The 20,382-nt window shown below is 41.8% G+C and overlaps 1 protein-coding gene across 2 annotated transcripts in view; it reads right to left on the bottom strand.

The window, feature by feature from the left end:
• The window catches only part of Herc3 (HECT and RLD domain containing E3 ubiquitin protein ligase 3), a 109,829-nt gene that overhangs the window by 59,087 nt on the left and 30,360 nt on the right, over positions 1–20,382 (bottom strand). For both annotated transcript variants that reach the window (XM_013029773.1, XM_013029774.1), the window contains 7 exons: positions 14,571–14,730; positions 9,428–9,504; positions 7,674–7,895; positions 6,592–6,683; positions 5,651–5,781; positions 4,985–5,145; positions 2,565–2,641 (listed from right to left, as the gene is read on the bottom strand). In XM_013029773.1, coding sequence (XP_012885227.1) covers positions 2,565–2,641; positions 4,985–5,145; positions 5,651–5,781; positions 6,592–6,683; positions 7,674–7,895; positions 9,428–9,504; positions 14,571–14,730 — 920 coding nt within the window. The remainder of the gene's footprint in view (positions 1–2,564; positions 2,642–4,984; positions 5,146–5,650; positions 5,782–6,591; positions 6,684–7,673; positions 7,896–9,427; positions 9,505–14,570; positions 14,731–20,382) is intronic.

The raw sequence follows: 20,382 nt of genomic DNA, 5'->3' as shown, positions 1-20,382 counted from the left end.
CTTGGGGCCTGAACTCTGGGCCTGGGCGCTGTCCCTCAGCTCTTCAGCTCAAGGCTAGCACTCTACCACTTGAGCCACAGAGCCACTTCCGGCTTTTTTCTTTGCTTATGTGGTGCTGAGGAATGGAACCCAGGGCCTCAGGCATGCAAGGCAAGCGCTCTACCACTGAGCCACCTTCCCAGCCCTCCAAGATATCTTATTATCTACATGAGGATATCTAAAATCTAAAAAATCTCTGAAATCTGAAACACTCCTTTTCTGGTTTCAATAATTTTGAATGAGGGGCCACCAAACCTGTCTGTCTTCAACCCCGAGGCCAGCGTTAATGAACCCTTATACCTAGAGCCTGTCACTACCCCTCTTCCCAGGAAAGGTAATGGTGGTAACTGTGTAGGAGAGCACATAATTATGCCACTCTGTAGCTAAACATCTGTAGTTAATAAGTGAAACAAAGGTATATAGGTTTCCATTTTAAAAAGAGACTGTAACAATTTTCTAAATAATATTACAGCTTTAGTTTCTTTTCTTTTCACCATCTTCAAATTTTATCAATGGGTACCTCTTTGCTAGCTGTTTGAACTTTAATCTGTCCCAACACTACTTATTTTACTTTATTTCCTTTTCTACCTTATTTCCATTTCCAACAGTGTTAATAAATACAAAATTCAATTATATAACCCATATATATATGCACCTATTTTATTATTTATAACTATATTTACAAAAGGAATGAAACTAAGATTCATGTTTAATTCCACAGAAGAGCCAAAGTTGGATAAGATTCAAGACAGTTCCTTGTAGAAATGAACACTTAAAACTGCTACTTGCAGACAAAAGTTACTGCCCTGGGGAGATCCCATGTTTCCATTCTTTAAACACACAAGCCCAGCCTAAAATAGGAGGAGAGCAGCAGTTCCACATTGCTCCAGATGGTTGCACTAGAGAGCTTCCAGGCTTAGGACCTGGAGATCAGCTTGCTGTCATTTCCATAGTCCATGCTACACAGCCTCAGGATTCACCAGCCCTGTTCTGCACAGAAACACAGAAGGACACTGACCAGTGCACAAGAACTTCATGTAAAGATGGCAATGGGACAGTATCATTTTTTTCTAATGGGTCAGTAAAATTCCATTGTGTATATGCACGATGTGTTTTTGATCCATTTAAGTCAAGTAAGTCAGACCCAGAGAGAAAAGGGATCCATGTTTTCCTGTCTGTATGGAAGCTAGATTTAGTTTACAAACTCATAAGTAAATACATCAGGTAGGATGCAGACATATACAAATGTACTAACTGAAATACGGCAGATTCAAGGAAGATCTCAAATAGTGTAGTTCCACAGAAAGCCAAAATCAGAGCTCAGCAAAAAGTACCACCAGGAAGCAGGTACTTGAAAGGGGTGGAGTCATGCAGAAAATGGTAGATGAATGAAGAGGAGACGGGGGAGAGAGGAAATGCAGACAAGAATCCAATGTACATCCTACAAAATTAAGAGGGGAAAGGTGGGTAGAGGAGGAATGGGTGAGAATGTTGAAAGGGGTGATGTAATCAAGATATATCCATAAACTGCTTTGTTAAATGGCAACTCCATTGTACAACTACCGAAAGAGAGAGGTAGGTAGGTAGGTAGACAGACAGACAGACAGACAGACAGACAGACAGACAGACAGACAGACAGACAGACAGACAGACAGACAGACAGAGGCAATGAATCAGACTAATGGGAGAATTTCCAAGATTGAAAGGTTCTTGGCTCCACAGATTCTTATCTTCTGATAGAATGCTGACTCTTAACATTATCGCAATGTGTCAATTTGTTCCTCCAATGCACCTGAACATGGGAAGTGTGGAAAAGAAGAAGGGAAACATGGAAATAGTGAAGGGGTGGAGGGCTACAAATAAATCTATGGCCTTTTTCACAGACTGTGTGTCCCTGGCCAGGAAACATAAAATGAAGTAAGTTAAGCACTGACATGAATTCCTGGGTCCTCACTCTACCTTAAACTCCCAAAGACACAATGCCATTGTTCCTCCAAGTTTACCTGCTATTGTGGTACAGTAGGCAAGAAGAAATGTAGTATTATAAGCAGATTGAAAACAGTAGAGGATATCTAAAATGTTGGTATTGTTTGTTCTATCTATCTATCTATCTACACACACATACACATGTGTATGTGTATATGTGAGTGTGTACATATAGGTATATGTATATATGCGTAAGTATAATATACTCAGTCACATCCAAGAGACACACTGAGTTCTCAAATATTCAGAATCTGTTTCTACTTAACAGCAAAGAAAAGTCAAATAATAGCATAAATCTACCATAAGTTTCTTTGGGGTATAAAAAATTTCAAATGATTATAACTATGATTAAAATATCACGACAATTATCCACATTTCAAAGGGACCAAAGGAAGGTAACATCTTCAAGGTTTAGCTTATTTTACTAAAATTAGTAGAAACAAAGAGTAAGATCACTTTTGTGTAATTATTAATTAAAATAAACACTAGTTCATCACTGTTCCACTCCCAAAGTAATAGACAAAAAGAATTTTTTTTACCTCATATTTGGAGCAAAGTACAAAAGTTTGGTCTCCTCCGGAGAAGATCTGCTTAACAATATGGTATTTAAATCGATCTGCCAAAAAATTCCAAACAGCATATTTTTCGTGATTGAAGTTTCTCCTTGAACCACTTTTCTAATATTCCAAAATACACTTCCGAGTGGCTTCTCAGCCATTTTAATTACGTTAGAGAAGACACCTTCTTTCTTGGCTCACCGCCCAGTACCGCTTCAGTTAAAATTAAATGTCTAAAATGGGATCCTGCAGTCCACCTCTACCCTCTACACCTCCCTCACGGCTAGCTACTTCTGACCTTGTTTCTGTTTTTCATGTTCTCAAGCCACTTACCTTAAATCTAAAGCGAGCACTACAACAAACGGTAGCCCACACTAGCGAATCGCTGCACCTCTGAGAGAGCTATCCCCCAGTCCCTTCAGGAAGAAGCCACTGCAGTGCAAGGTCCTCTAGCTCCTGCTCATGCACGCATGTCCACACTCTAACTCCACCACACTGCCTTATTTCTAATACCTCACACTCCCAGTATCTCCATGCCTGTCTCCTCTGCCCCAGCACACAGTGCATTCTCTCCATCTTCCTCGGTGTCTCTGATGACGGAAGATGACTACCAGATGCTCCATGGCACTACTACGGTGCTCCCTCACAGTCCTATACCTGGCTGACTACAAACCACGCTGCCAGACTTCGTTCACACTTCCTCTAACTGCAACACTCCCATGCTCCCCCTTCTCTAGGAAGGTTCCTGAAACCACAGCATCTATGGAATAATCTGAAAAGACAGACATTCACAGAAAGGACACCAATTGTTCCTCTGCTTTGGGGATTGTCATCAAAACAAAACCATTTTCAACTCTGCTATATTTTCAGATACCACATACTATTCATTCCAGAAATATTCACTTGTTGACAAGGTTATGCCAGGCTCTGTGCTATATGCTGGGCAGATGTAGGTTAAGAGATAGCGGAGCATAGTGGTAAATGTTTATAATCCTAGCTACTCAGAAGACAGAGGCAAGAGAATCTCAAGTTTCAGGGGAAAGTACTGAGACTCTCAAAAATAAAACCAAAAAGGAAAGGGGGGCTTGAGCATGGCTCAAATGACAAAGCATTTGCCTAATTTGTTGGAGAGCCTAGTTCAACCCCCAGTAACACACATACACATTATAATCTATAATTGGGAATTTAATGTTGTAATTTTTTTAATCTTGATCAAGACTTAAATTTGTTAATTGACTTAAGTGTGTTAATTACTAGACTTCAAAATCAAAATCAATTAAATCGTACTTCCTTTTAATAACTTTCTAGTCTATTTCAGCTTTACAATGTATTATTAGAAAGATGAGGGAGTTACTCAATGAATGACTGTCTTACTTTGATTTCCAATGAAACCAAATCTGCTTTCCAATATTTCTAAGAGGGGCTGGGAAGGTGGCTCAGTGGTAGAGTGCTCGCTTTGCATGCATGATGTCCTGGGTTCAATTCCTCAGCACCACGTAAGCAGAAAAAGCCAGAAGTGGTGCTGTGGCTCACGTGATAGAGCGTGAGCCTTGAGCTGAAGAGCTGAGGAACAGCACCCAGGCCCAGAGTTCAGGCCCCACGACCAACCAAAAAAAAAAAAATGAATCTTTTAAAAAAATATTTTTAAGGGAAGAAAAAAATAGCATTAAAAGAAAATCATAAGTTGAATGAACATGGATGGATCACATCTATAATCCTAGCTACCCAAGAGGCCCAAGATCTGAAGATCATGGTTAGAAGCCAATCCAAGCAGGAAAGTCTGTGAGTTATCTTCAATTAACCACCAAAAAGCCAAAAGTAGAGCTGTGCTCAAATGGTAGAGCACCTTCCTTGAACAAAATAGCTGAGGGACAACACCCAGGGCCTGAGTTGAAGCCCCAGGATCAGCCCAAAAAGAAAAATCACATCATGTCATGACCAAAACATCTTCATCAACGTGTAAGAAGAGTACAGGCTACTTCCTAGGTAGACCTGGCTACTAGCCTTGCCCTAGAATCTCTGTTACCCTGGAAAAGTTACCTAACTCCTTAAGGCTATATGACAACCACCAGCAGCTGGTTTGTGTTGACTGAGTAGTAGGGTAATATTAGCAACAACAACAACAATAATAATATGCATCTAGATAGACAGACAGATAGATAGATAGATATTATCAAGGTCTTGGGTGCTAACATTTTATGCTTTATTTACCCTGTAGACCTGACCTGAACCTCCACCACAGAGCTTCATGCAAAGTACTCAAATATTTGTGGATTCCTATTTAAAAAGAAAAAGAACTCATATTCACCCTCCAAAAACTTCAAAGACTTCAAAGCAAATTACATAACCAAACTGTGTTCCCGTTTTTCATATAATTAAATGCCAGTGCAAATCACTCTTACCAGCTCGGGCTGAAAGCTGGCCGCTGTGCGCAGCCCAGTGCCCCTTCACAGGAGACGGGCACTTCACGTTACAATTGTGTCCAGTTCCCAGCTGGCCTCTTGCTCCACAGCCAAATGCATAGATGAGTCCGGAAGAAGGCACGAAGGCTAGGGTGTGTTGTCTGTGGAACAGTAAATGAACGCACTGGTATCAGACTGGGTGTACACTCAGATTCTGTTAAAAGCCACTTGACAGCACAGCCATTCCTGAGTGACCTGTCCTCCTCTGGCATGCACGCGGAAGAGCTGAGCAGCCTGCTGCTTTGGGACTTTAGGAAGAAAGAGAAGAAGCGGGGGAGGCCCAGGGGAAACTTCTAAGAGACAAAATTTCTGCAAAGTTCTAGAGGACCCCTCCACTTTCTGTTCTTTATTTCTTCCCTATATCCTGCTACTCCTTAGGCCAAAGAAGCCTAATAGTGCCTTGCCTTGTTAATCTGCCTATCTAAACTCTTCCCTGCCACGACCTACCAAGACCTGGCTCCCTCCAAATTTCACCAGAGTTTGTGCATGCAGTTAAGATTTCTTCAGAAGTCAGCGGTCAGATGCACCCATATTCTCCATCACTCCAAAGACAAGATCCTCGTCTGGGTCTCAGTAGGGTACTAAGAAGCCCTGAGGAGCACTCACCGGCCACAGGCAATCTGAGTAACTTCACTGCCCATCAGCTCTAGAACTCTTCTGGGATTCACCTCATCATTCATGGAGTCATGTCCGAGCTGCCCACAGTATCCAGCACCAAAGGTAAACACACCTCCACTCTAACAAAGAGCAAGCTCCGTGAGACTTCACTGTGTTCTCAGTTTAGGACACTCCTGTAAGACCTATGTACAAGGCTCTCGCCACAACAGTCAGTTCAGGACACTACACTCATCAGATACTTGGCTGAAATCACTTCCTGAGAACATTCGTTTAAAAATAGAGAAAGAATAAAAAGAGTATTTAAGACTGTTGTCTTTAAAGATAACTGTCCCCTTGTGAAGTTTAAAAATCATTTAGAAGTAAAATGATGTGATAGGAGGCAAACATTTTTAAGGAAAAACAAAGACATGAAATGAAATCAATTTGCATGATCACTGACATATAAAAAATCGACTGCTCTACAAACCTTTTGGTAAGATTTGTTTTAAAGTTGTAGTTGGAACAAATGCTGAGATATTTTATTAAAGCAAATGTATGATAGTATTTGTTCACTACGAGAGTATAAATTCGTTTTTTAGAATGTGGCTGTGTTTAGAAGTTGAAGAAATAGGCTAATAATGTTAAAAATTAATTATTTCTTTTATATATTTAAAGGGATTATTTTAAAAGACCATAGGATACTGACTTACTGTTTTATTTATACTGAATTATTTTAAATATTACTAAGACCATTTACAAGATTACAAAGAGGAAAACACAAATAAGCCAGTCATTTTCTATTCCTTTAAAAACAATCAAACTAAAGCTAAAGAGAACATTCAAGTTCAAGCCACAATAATGTAACTGAACACGATCTGTACCCTACTAGAACAATCAATGGTTACAATTACCCATCTCATACCTGCACCAGAATTCTCTGAGCCCCTTACCTTTGTGAGGACGGCTGTGTGTTCTTCTCCACAACTAATATAGACAACCTTCTGTGTTCGTAAGAGTTTCACATGGCACGGGGACTCTCGATCTAGAATAAATGAAGGAGCAGAACGTTACTACCATTGACCTTTGGGACAAAACACAAACAACTATCTATCTTAGCATGAGTTTTCCCAACATGTTCTCAGTTTTCTGCCTGTGTCTTGACTTAGATGTCCAACGGATCTTCAATCTTAATATATTCAAAACTGAAATCTCCACACTCAACTCTGCTCACTTTCCAACTTCCAGCTCTTGCTCCAAACCATACATTCAAAAATGAGCAAAACCAACTGACCTCGTCTTAAACATTGAACCAAAATCTGGCTTTACTCCCACTACCGTTACACTAATCTCTCCTCACTTTTTTAAAACTAGATTTTGTTTTTGTGTTTTTGAGACAGGATCTCACTATACAGCCCAGTCTGGGTCTGCACTCATTATATAGCTCAGACTGCCATTGAACTCCCAGCCTCAGCCTCCTGAGTGCTGGGATTATGGACACGCCCCACTTCACTAGCTGATCTTCCCCCTTGACCTTCCATAACTAGTTAATCCTCTCCAGGTTACCCCTCTCCTCAAAAACACTCAGTGCGGCTCTAGGACACAGAAAGCTGAAATCCTCACCCTGCCCTATGGGGCCCTTGGTAACAGGCAACACGGCTTCCCCAACCTCCAGCTCTGCTCCAACCCCCTCTCTCCGCTCCCTCCACCCCACCCACCTTCCCAAATCACAGCTTTTACACTAGAACATTCTTTACCCAGATACCAACAAGTGCCACTTTCTACAGGGCTCTATTCAATCAGGTTCTTGTCCTATGTTAAAACAGGAACTCTGTGACATAGGATCAATTTACTCCTCTGTTGTTCATACCAACCCACTGGAATAGTCTCCACTAAGCCATGATGTTGTTTCGTCCGCTGCAATACCTCCAGTCCTCACCAGGGGGCAGCCACACATAGAAGATCCTCAAGAGGCATTTGATAAACAGATAGATGTGCTTTTGAACTAAAGAAGGCACAGAAATAATTCACCTACCTTTTTTATCACTGAGCCCTAGCTGCCCTGCATTATTCATCCCCCAGCCAAAAACGGCTCCTGAGAGAGACAGGGCAAAGCTGTGAGCCCCTCCGGCAGCCACCTGTGCCAGCGGGATCCCCTCCAGGGAGCGCACCCTCTGGGGGCTGGCTTGGGAGGGGAACTCCTTTCCTAGACCCAGCTGCCCGTGGCTGTTCTTGCCCCAGGTGAAGAACTGGCCATCTGAAATGATAACAGGGTAACTGGTATTACAAAACATAGTAACAGGTTCCATGCACACAAGTAACAGAGCTAGCTGGCCATCTGTGAGCTGCCCTAATACGCAGCAAATCCACCCAAGAGAAAAGGAGAATACACAGTTCATGCTACAAAACTGCTAAAGCCAAAATCTCTACTTGACATGACAGCAGAGAAATAAACCAAGTCTTGCTGACCTTCAGAGGAGACTGACACTCCAAGAACATATTAAAGGTTTAAGTAAATTCTATTTTTAACAGGCTAATTACCAGGCTTAGATGGACTAACCCTTAATAATTAGCTTGAACTATTCTGGTACTCTAAGACCAGGAGATTCAGGATTTCAGATCTGGACGACTCTGAAGATGACTGACAAGGACATGTAAGTACACATTTATTCTTACAGAGGACAGTATGATTTGCTGCTTACATTTCTCTAACTCATGCTTTCACAGTAATCTAGAAGCTTAATGGTAGAAGGCAGACTGAGAGTAGGTTGTAGCTTTTTTTTTTAATCTAAGCCATGAAATGGTGGCTCATGCCTATAATCTTAGCTACTTGGGAGGCTGAGATTAGAAGGATCACAGTTCCAGGCTAACCTGGGCATATGTGCTAGACAGAATCCTCTATCAAAATCTGGGCACAGTCGCTAACACTGGTCACCCTAGGAAGTGGGAAGAGGGTCAAAGTTACAGGTTCCAGCTTCAGCAGAAAAGTCTGGTAGAACAAGCTGGGCATGGTGGTATGTGCCTGCCATCCTAGCTACAGTAAGAGGCTAAAAATAGGAGGATCAAGGTGTAGACATACTCTCAGGCATAAAAGTGAGGCAATACCTTGAAAATAATCCATGTGAAAGGGGCTGGAGGCTCAGCTCAGTGGCAGAGCACTTATGTAGAAGACTGAAGGCCCTGTACTACACCAAAACAAACTCTAGCTGGGTCTAGTGGCCGACATCTGTGATGCTAGTTACTTGGGAGGCTGAGATTGAAGGAAGATAATAGTTCAAAGACAGTCCAGGCAACAAGTTCACAAGACCCTCTTTTAACCAAGAGCTTGAAGGGGTAGAACATGCATGCCATCTCAACGATGGTAAGAAGGGAAAATAGGAGGATAGCAGTCCAGGTCCCCTCCCCTCCCCCCAGTCAACAAGCAAGGGCCTACATTAAAAATAACCAGAGCAAAGGGGACTTGGAGGCTCTGGCTCATGCAGTTGAGTGGCTGCCTAGCAAGCACAAGGCCCTGACTTCAAACTCCAGTACTACCACTAAACAAAACAACAAACTTCTCAAGAACAATACAAAAACTTGCTCAAGAACACCTAGGTACAGTCCTGCCTCTTGTTCATCTTCCCCTGTGAGACCAAGAGCAGCAAGAATAATGGCTTCTATTATCCATGCAAAGGACCTCTGAGAACTGTCACTGTCCAAAAGCCAAGTCAAGCATTCAAGTTCGACAACACAAAACTGGAATGGTCTCAAAATCAACTTAATAGTTCTACATATTTAATGTTACTTTACCAGCTGCAAGAGCCAAACAATGCCAGTTGCCACAGGAAACTTGTAATATGGTCTGCTGGTTCAGCTTCTGTATTAACCTGAAACAGAAGAGGCTTTCTTAAAAAGGGCACATTTGCCAGAAGTAGTACCAATTAACTCAAACATTTCTAGTAAATTATTTCTACACATCACCTAGTCTTAAAAAGACTTGCAAATATCTACATGATACAATTCTATTAGGACTTTGGCTAGCCTCCTCTTAGCTATTTCCTCTTTTCTTCCTCCAGTACTGGGGGTTTGAACTCAAGGGCTCAGGCTTGCTTGGCCAGCACTCTATCACTTGAGCCATGCCTCCAGTCTAGTCTTTTCTGGTTATTTTGGAGATGGGCTCTCTTGGACTTTCCTATCTAGGCTGGCTTAGAACTATGACCCTCAGATTTCAACCTCCCCAGTAGCTAGGTATGCGCCACCAATGCTCTGTGTACTTATTCTTCAAAAACGAAAAACACTCCTGCACCTTTGATGCACTACCAGTCCCATCATTCCTGGTTCAAGAAGGGATATGATCACATACAATTCCTGAAATCCGTGGAATCTATGAACTAATGTCTTTATGTATGACAATGAGCTAGTTAATGGCTGACAGCCACACACACACACACATCAGGATAGGGCAGATTACGAGAAAGATCTAGACAGGATTAATGGGCTGGGAGGTTCATTCCCAACCCTCACCTTCTGGGGAGGGGAAGAGGAGGCTGAAGGTTAAGTTGATCATCAATGACACAGAGGCAGCAACCTAAAAGGACAGGGCTTGGGAACTTGTGGGTGGCATGTCTACAGAGGGCATGGTGATTCCTCAGCCTGTGTGTCTCTTCACTCACATCCGATATAATAAACATGGAAAGCTAAGTGTTCTCGGGGCTAGAGACATGGCTTAGTGGTTGAGTGCTTGCCTAGGATGCATGAAGCCCTGGGTTTGATTCCTCAGTACCACATACACAGAAAAAGCTGGGAGGGGCGCTGTGGCTCAAGTGGTAGAGTGTTAGCTTTGAGCAAAAGGTCAGGGATAGTGCCCAGGCCCTGAGTTCAAACCCCAGGACTGGCCCAAAAAAAATATCTAAGTGAGTTCTATGACCCGCCTGAATTAGGCCAATCACAGGAGGTGGTTTGGGTACCTCTGTTCATATAGAATCACTAGCAAAACAACTGACATTTATGAATGGCACCTAAGCCGAGGACAGGGTGGGGTCCAACACTACCTCCAGGGACAAAGTATGAGAATGAGACTGAATTAGCAGATAGCAGCCCATCTCTGTTCTTGCAGAATTACTTGCTGCAGAAGTCCTCTCCCACCCCCCAGAGTTCAGAAGTCTGTGCTGATTGTGACATGAGAGTCAGAAAAGAAAAGACATTATGTTTTTCCAAGATACATAGAGAGATAAATGGATAAAGCTACAGAAGTACTATGGTTCAAAACATGGCTGGCACCTAAATGCCTCCATGTGGCAATTTTACTTCTGGGTATTTAACCAAAAGGAGAGGAAGGATCGTTCCAAGGAGATACCTGAACGCTCATATTCGTAACACCATGACCCCTACTACCCAAAAGATGGCTGAGCAAAGCCTGGTTGAGGCATACCGGATTAATAGCACTTCACTCAATACGCCTTAGGTACTGTGTCTTTCACAGACTGACTGAAGGTATGGGCTAAGCCCACATTGAGAAAGTCTACTCATGCCATTTTTCCAGCAGCTCAGATGATAATTCGTATTTTTTAGCAATAAAGTATTTTTTGGATGCTAGTACTAATGCTAGAACTCAGGGCCTGGGTGCCTTCCCTTACCTTTTTGCTCAAGGCTGGCGCTCTACCACTGGAGCCCCAGCTCCACTTTCAGTTTGTTTTGTAGTTAACTGGAGATAAGTGGTCCCCCATGGCTGACTTGAACCATGGTCCACAGAGCTTAGCCTCCAGACGAGGCAGGATTTCAGTCATGAGATAGCGGTGTCCAGCCTCAATGAGGATTTTAATAGTGAAGGCATGTTTGTGGTCTGCTGTCGTGTTGTTTCAATGGTGCTGGGGATCACACCAGAGGTCACGCAGTCTACCACAAGTCACAGCCCCAGCCATGTATGATTCAGGATCCACCACCACCACCAAGCCTCTTCCTGTTGCATTATTGTGACCACTCCCTTCCCTCAGCCCCACCCCTAGCCTATTATCTTCATTCCTCCACAGAAATGTAATCATACAGTACATAATCTTTTGAGACTGATTTTTCTTACTCAGAATAATACTCAGAATTCACCAATTTGTTTGTAAATCAACTGTTTACAGAAACCCACTGTGTGTGTGTGTGTGTGTGTGTGTGTGTGTGTGTGTGTGTTCGCAAGTGCACAAGCACTCATAAGTGCTAGTACTCAGGACCTGTGTGGTGTCCCTTAGCTCTTTCACTCAAGATTGGTGTTCTACCACTTGAGCCACTTCCAGCTTTTTAGTGGTTAACTGGAGATAAAATTCTCACAGACTTTTCTCAGATCTCAGCCTCCTGAGTAGCTAGCTACTATTGTTTTTAAAACTTGGACAAATGTATCACTACCAGGGGGAAGCAATATTTTAGGAGTTGCTATGTAGTAAAACCCCTCCTTGTTGTCTATTTTTCATTCAAATTCACAACATGACTCTTCATAATCACTATTACAGAAAGGAATTAGGTCCAAAGGACAAAAGATAAGTAATATAGGAACTGTACACTAAGAGAGAGAGGGAATCTACACAGTACAAACACTTCCTGAGTGTTACCTATTCATCTCATTCTGCCTTCCCACTGGTCAATACAGTTCAACAACTTACCAAGGGTCATTTGCCTTGTATTAAGCCAGTATTAGCAGACAAGGCTGTTCAACTTCACAGCTAGTACTTTCCACAGCACAAAATTATTAGTGAATGTACTTAAATTAAGTTACAATGCAAAATTATGCATAAGAGTCATTCATAATTTAGACATGACATAATTTGGAATGAACCTTAACTTATTACTCTAACTTATTAACTCATTTTTAGAAGGAAAATGTTTTGAAAAACTGAGTCTCTGGCCATCAATAAATCAAATGTTTGTCATTAACATCATGCGTTTGTTTCCCTTGTATTACACACATGTAATTAAAATAGAGTGCCCCTCTATTCTCATTGTCATTCTCCCTGCCCCACCCCCCACGAATTGAATTAATTTTTGGAATAAATGAGACTTAAGGTATTACCTATTTTAGACCAGGAAATTAAACCAAATCACTCTTAACCTCCATGTTCCTCTTTGGTTAAAACAGTAAAAATTTCAGAAGAGAAAGAAAGAGGCATACACTGTCTTTTAAAGGTAATGATAAGTGGGAGAGAAAGAGGCATTCATTAAACAAAGTTGTACTGAACAGTGCAGGGGCCAGGCACTTAGTAACAAGCCACATGAGAATGAACACTCACATTCTGCCATCTCTAGAGCTCACAGCTTTGAACTAGAAATAGCATTAAAGAAACAATCACATGGCATATGACAAGCACTAATACAAAGGGGTATGAGACTTTCATAAAACAAAAGAATGAGAAGGAAATGAAGGAAATAAACTGATTGACTCTTTGATCACTAGGAACCCACAACAAAGTGAGACACCATACTCAAAAAGCCCAGCTGTAAAATCAAGAGCTCTAATAACAACAGATGCTGGAGGGGATGTGGACAGAAGGGAACCCTACTGCACTGTTGGTGGGAGTGTAAACTTGTTCAACCACTTTGGAAAGCAGTATGGAGCCCCTATGACCCAGCAATCCCACTTTTGGGCATTTACCCAAATGTTCACAAACAAGACCACACTAAAGCTACCAGCACAACAATGTTTATTGCAGCATTATTTACCTTAGCTAAGATATGGAACCAACCCAGATGCCCCTCAGTAGATGAATGGATCAAGAAAATGTGGCATATATACACAATGGAATTCTATGCCTCCATCAAAAAGAATGACATTGCCCCATTTGTTAGGAAACAGAAAGGTGTGGAAAAAATAATACTAAGTGAAGTAAGCCAGGCCCAAAGAAACATAGGTCCCATGGTTTCCCTTATTTGCAATATCTAGTATATGTCTGAGTCAAGCAGAAAAGGTCAGATAAGTTGATGTTAGGGAAATGAACTCTAAAATATGTATTCAAATGTTTTTTTTCTTTCATGCGATTGCTTCTAACACATTTATAAGATTATTTCTTTGTTGCTTTGTATGTCCCTCCCCCACAATATAACCCCTGCTTTCACTGTATTTGATGTCGGTATAATTTGTGGAGGGGAAGGAGAAAAACAAATCGTTTAAATAGGGATACCGGTGGACCCATTGCAACAATGAGATATGCAAGTTGTTATGTCGAAAACGAACTTTACAACTTTGGTGTGTGGGGGGGGCGGGGAGGATTGGGTAGGGAGATGGGGGGGGAGGCTGGGAAGGGATGGGAAGGGGAAACAAAGGAGGAGGCTACAATGCTTGATAAGAAATGTACTCATTATCTTGCCCATGTCATTGTAACCCCTCTATACAGTATTTTCACAATTAAAAATAGTAATAATTTTTTTAAAAGCCCCGCTGAAGGTAATTTCAATATTTTGGGTGTTTTCTTAATGATGAAGCATCTATTATTAGCTTTTAGCTAAATCATCTAAGATGTAGAAGTTTATTAGAAGTAAATTCAGAACAGCCATATTGGTATTTTTGTATTAAAGAACCTATATTTGGTGTTTCAGCTATTTATAATGCATAAGATAATTTGGCATGGTATCAGAGTCAGCATTATGATTGAACTTTGTTCTTTAATGAATAATTAAAAGTTTTTACCCCAAGTTGAAGGTTTAAAATTCTGATGTGAGAAAATGTATCAAATGCCTAGAACAAAACCAGCCCTTGACGGAATCAGAGTTTTGAATGGAAGACAGACACTTCTATCAATATTTACAACTTCTGTGATTAGTGCAGGAATGGCGATATAGACACGGTGGTGGCGAGAAGGAACATAGTAACAAAATAAAGGAAACGGAACAAACTCATGGAGTCTACCAAAGCGAGGGCAGTGATTTATTTTTAATAGTTGACATTTGACACTCATATTCCTTTGTGTGACACACTTACCTGGGCACCGCCACAGAATCCTCAGTTGTCATGAGACCTAATTGACCATCACTCCCGGCACCCCAAGAAAACAGCTGGCCCCGGTCACTGAGGGCCAGACTGTGGGACTCGCCACAGGCCACATGAATGATGTGCTGGTCTGCCAAAGCTCCAATTTGTTCTGAAAGAGATCAAAGCACAGGAAGGAGATGAGATGTCTCACCTGGAATCAGGTATGTTGATTTACTTCACGGGATTATCTTCCTAAGCACTAGGGGAAAAAAATGCAGGAACAGCACCCGTGCCCTAAGTTCAGACCTCGGGACCAGCATATACACAAGAAAAGAATTATCTTTTCTCTAATGAATATATGTTTTAGACAGCCTTGCTGAAAATCAGATGCCGGTACGCCATCATCACCCACTTCAAGGAGTAGCTAGCTGTTCCAGCCATTCTGGCACTATCTAGCAACTGGCAGGTGTCACTCAAATTCATGTATTTCTAAATGCTATCAATTTATATTCCAGCTGTAGTAGATAGACTGTATGCCTATCTGCAGACCCAGCTCAGGTGAGCCCTAAACCTACACAGCCACGTGCCCGGTGCTTCTCTATCCAGAGAGAAGTTTGCAGGTTTTCAAACACCACCACCCACAATATGATATATGCACAGTCCTCTGCAGTTCCCAATGCAGGAAAGCTCCTAGTGCCGGACTCTCCTCCAAGCGGCCCAAAGTTTCCCACAGTGGAACCAGGCTGTCTGGCCTCTCTGTATCTTGAAAGGGCTTCTTCCTAAACCTTCCAACTTATTTATTATTTATTTGTGTGTGTGTGTATATGTGTATTAATATAGTGGGGCTTGAACTAAGGGCCTCAAAGCTCTTGCTTGGCTTTTGTATTCAAAGCTGGTGCTCTACCACTTAAGCAACACCTCCACTTCAAACTATTTGCTGGTTAATTGGAGATAAATCTCATAGATTTTCCTGTCCAAGGTGATTTCCAACCACAATTCAGCCTCCTGGGTAGCTAGGATTGTAGATATAAGCCACCATTCCTCTCCAATTTCTTTTTTTTTTAATTTAATTTTATTTTATTTGTGAACATACTGTACCGAGGAGTTACAATTACATGGGCAGGATAATGCGTACATTTCTTACCAAGCATTGCAGCCTCCTCCTTTGTTTACCCTTCACATCCCTTCCCAGCCTCCCCCCTTCCTCTCCAATTTCTTAATTATTTTGGTCTAAACATTTTAGGAGGTCTGAGCTATCTCCCAAAGAGGAACTCTCTCTTGTTCCTGACCCACCAGAGTCAGGTTGAAAAAAAAAAAAACAGTCTACATTATCATACAATAAAACCATCTCCTTTCCTTGATACAAATTTTTAGTTTTTTGACCAGGTATCGGTGGCTCACGCCTAAAATCTTAGCTACTCAGAAGGCTGTGATCTGAGGATCAAGGTTCAAAGCCAGCCCAGGCAGGAAAGTCTGAGACTCTTATCTCCAATTAACCCAGAAACCATTGGAAATGGCACTGTGGTTCAAGTGGTAGAGCCCTTGCCTTGAGCTGAAGAGCTCAGGGACAGCACCCAGGACTAGAGTTCAAGCCCCACGACCAAAAAAAAAAAAAAAAAAAAAATTGTTTGGCATGTTAAGAAGGTACTCTACCAGTAAAGCCATGTCCATGTCCATGACGCATACAATTCTGTGATTTTAAACACATAAAACTACCACTACAAAACTGTCATTTGAGGATCTAACCTGGGCAGTAAAGTAGTGAGACTCTTAGCTCCAATTAACCAAGCAAAAAAGTTGGTAGTGGAGCTGTAACTCAAGTGGGACAGCACCAAGGCCCTGAATTCAAGACCCAGAACCAACACACACACACACACAACCACCACCACCACCACCAACAACAACCATTTCATCACGCTTAAAGTACCCCCCATGTTGTGCCATAATGTTTAATCTCTCATCTCCTGGCAACCACGCTTCTGTTTTCTATCACCATACTTTTTCAGTATTATCCCATAACTGAAACCTTATAGTATTTAACTTTTTGCTACCAAATTCTTACACTCAATATAATCCTCTGAGATTTAGTGAAGTTGCTATGTACAGCAGTGGTCTAGTCTTTTCTACCATATTTCACTGTCTATGAATAAACCATGTACATTCCCAGTGCTTAGTGATTATAAATAGAATAAAATGAACATTCACATATGGATTACATGGAAATAAATGTTCATATCAGTAGAGTTATAGAGGAGTGGGATGCTGGAGTAATAAGTGTATGTTTAATATTATTTTAAAGAATTAATACAGAGAACTGGCAAACTATTTTGCAGAATTGCTGTACCATTTTGTGTTCCTCCTAAATTCCTCTTTAATTTCTCTATTGTATGTGGATTGTTTTTTTTTTGTTTGTTTGTTTTGTTGTTTCTTCAGTCCTGGGGCTTGAACTCCGAGTCTTTTTTTTTTTGGATCCTGGGGCTTGAACTCTGGGCCTGGGCACTATCTCTTAGCTCTTCAGCTCAAGGCCAGTGCTCTACCACTTGAGTCACAGCACCACTTCCGGTTTTCTGATGTTTTATTGGAGTTAAGAGTCTCACGGACTTTTCTGCCCGGGCTGGCTTTGAACCATATTCTCAGATCTCAGCCTCCTGAGTAGCTAGGATTACAGGCATGAGCCACTGGCACCCAGCTTGAACTCAGAGCCTTTTGTGCTCAAGGCTAGCACTCTACAATTTAAGGTTTACTTCTAGCTTTTTGGTGGTTCATGGAGATGAGCCTCATGAACTTTCTTGCGCAGGCTGGCTACAAACTGTCATCTTCACATCTTACCCTCTTAAATAACTAGGATTACAGGCATGAGCCACCAGCACCCTGCTCATTATATATTTTGTTATATCCTTCACATGAAATTTTAAAGTGATTGCTCTAGGATTAAAACGCCAATATTTACCTTTTCAAAGTCTACTTAGACTCAATATATTATAAATTCAGGTAGAATATAGAACGCCACAACCATATAGTTACTCACCTTTCCTTGCTACATTAATCTTAAATATTACACCTACATGGTATAGTTTTTGCTTTCAATCATCAAAAAAAAAAAAAATCCTGTTTACCCAGGTACTATTTTGTTGCTCTTTTTCCTTTCTTCATGCTAACATTCTTTCTTATTTCATTACCCCTCTGTCTGAACAATTCTTATTACTAGCTACCACTTAGTAGATGTCTCTGGCTATGGATCTTCTGTCTTTTCCTTTACCTGTTTTGCCCTCATTTATACAGGTTGCTTTTGCTGGGTGCAGAGTTCTACTCTGAGACTTGCTTCAGTACTTTGAAAATGCTGTGTCACTTGCGATGGCCTCCTCCCAGACATGGAGCTTTCGTTTGCAGACATACAGTGTGATGTCTGCAGTGATCACATCAGCCAAGAACACATGTCTCAGAGCACATCCCCATCTGGAAGCAGAACATGACTGCAATCTCTCTATCTTTAGTTCCCAGAAGCCTGATTGTGATGCGTCTGGGTCTGGGTTTCTTTGAGTTTTATCATGAGTGAGCTCTCTGGGCCTCTAGAATGTGTGGGTTTATGTCTTCTACCAACCCAGCAAGCTCTGAGTCATTATCTTCCTCATCACATCCTTTGTCTTCTTCTGCTGAGACGCCAATGACATAAATACGGGACCTTCTGTTCGGGTCTCTGAGACCTGTTCGTATCCCCCAGTGTTTTTCATTCTCTCTTGTTTAAACCGTGTCATTTCTTTTCATCCATCCTCCAACTTCACCAATTCATCCTTCTATCACATGCAATCTTTCCTGAGGACATCCAGAGTGCTCTTTGTTTTAGCTGTTCTATACATTGTGCTTTATACCAGGTGTTTCTTTGTTGAGAAGCTCACATCTTTGTTCACAAGTGGTTGAACCAGCTCATTGGGACATGTGTTCAATAGCTACTTTAACATCTTTGTCGGGTAACTCCAACATCTATGTTTTCCCCCAGTGGCCTCCACTATCTCCTCCTCTGTGAGCTGAAATTTTCCTGAGCTTTTCAAATACTGGCTAGGTTTGCCTTGTCTCATAAGCATTTTTGAATGTTACATTGTAAGAATCTGGGTCTTCTTATTAAAACCACTTCTGGAGAGCTGACTGTGTGGTTTTCATGTTCACTGCCTCTGCAGGGCCCTCTGCCTGTGAATCTGGTAACCAGGAACACCAGTGGTCTGTCCGTTGGTGTGTGCTATAAAGAAAAAGATGCATGGACACGTGGCCCACGGGTGAGTGCAGGAACGCACAGGCGACTGTGTGCAATGGTTTTACAAGCTCTCTTCTCAGTACTGTCAGGCTTCCCAGGGCTCATCTGTAGTGCTACAGCTTACCTACTTCTGCAGCTGCACCAGCCCATGGGGACAACTGGCAAGAAGGTGGAGAGAGGAAGAAATGGTTACCACTGCTTGGCTGCCAATTTACTGGTGCTTTGAATTCTGGTCTTCTTCCTCAATTCATCTACCACTATTTCCATTTTAGAGATCAATAAACAATTGCTGCAGGCATTCTGTCTAGGTCTTGCAGTTGTACTCGGCAGGAGGCCCAGAAACAAATGCACTTGCATTTGGAAACTCAGAGCCAGATTTTAAAAACGCAACAACCATTTTTTTCCTTCCTGTTTCGTGGGATTTTCTTATTCATATCGGGAGAAATAAGTCCATAAATTATGTTCAACTTGGCTATATAAAGCAAATCAAAGGCAGAGCTTCCCTGCAAATGCTTCAGACACTGAGAGTGGGTTGCATCTTCCTATATGGTGACCAGCAGCTTTATTTCTGAAGGTGGGTGGTGAGGCTTTGGTGGTGAGCAGCCCGTGTTTTCAATTAGCTGAGCACATTTACTTGCTTAATTCCAAACAATCAGAACATCAAACCACTTAAACCAAAAAGTAAGAGATTAGTTGTAATAGTTCAGCTCAGGTAGCATTAATCCTAGACCTTACCACACACACACACACACACACACACACACACCATTTTAATCCTAGACCTTAACACACACACACACACACACACACACACAACTTAGATACTATGGAAAATGTTCCTGAGAATATTTCCTCTTAGAGCTGTAAGTCTAAACTTAATATGTGTGCTTGTAGATGCAGTAAGCTAGATTCCCCGGAGCCAATAGCAACCCATGGTGCCCCCACCTAAGGAGCTGGGAGGAAAGATGGCTTTGTGGTTGTGAGTTACCATCTCTCCACCAGTCAGAATAAGATCAGCTACAATTACAACTATGATCAGAAACTCGACACTGCCAACCATGGTATAATCTAATGCTTCAAGATGATTTTTTTTAAGTACAACTTAAAAAAGATCTATAGATTCTATACAGCAAATTCTGAAAGCTGAATGGACCCTGCAGTTATATATGTATTCATTTCTGTGGGTGTCTACACACATATATTCTACATACAACCTCAAATAGTTGAGTATAAATTCTCTAATTTCAGATTTCAGAACCCATCAAGAGGAAAGAAATCCTAGTCTCCTCGGGCACAAAATACTAACAGCCCCTCAAAGTTCAGCCCCCACACCATGCACGCTCTATCCTTTAGAGATCCCATACCCTTAACCTATCCTTCACAGATGCCTTCCTTTCTCTAAGACAACCCCTGCTTCTGTATAAGCGCAGCCAGCATGGAGGCCTTCCTGAACTAGAGGTGAAGCTTCCAGTGGACTGTCCCACATATCTTCATGGGCCAGTAGCTCATGCCTGTAATCTTAGCTACTCAGGGAGCTGAGATCTGAAGATCCCGGTTCAAAGCCAGCCCGGG

The sequence above is a fragment of the Dipodomys ordii genome, unplaced genomic scaffold (assembly GCF_000151885.1).
Source record: "Dipodomys ordii isolate 6190 unplaced genomic scaffold, Dord_2.0 Scaffold122, whole genome shotgun sequence".
NCBI classification, from domain to species: Eukaryota; Metazoa; Chordata; class Mammalia; order Rodentia; family Heteromyidae; genus Dipodomys; species Dipodomys ordii.
The sequence above is the reverse complement of the archived record's forward strand: the minus strand, read 5'-3'. Positions and strand labels throughout refer to the sequence as shown.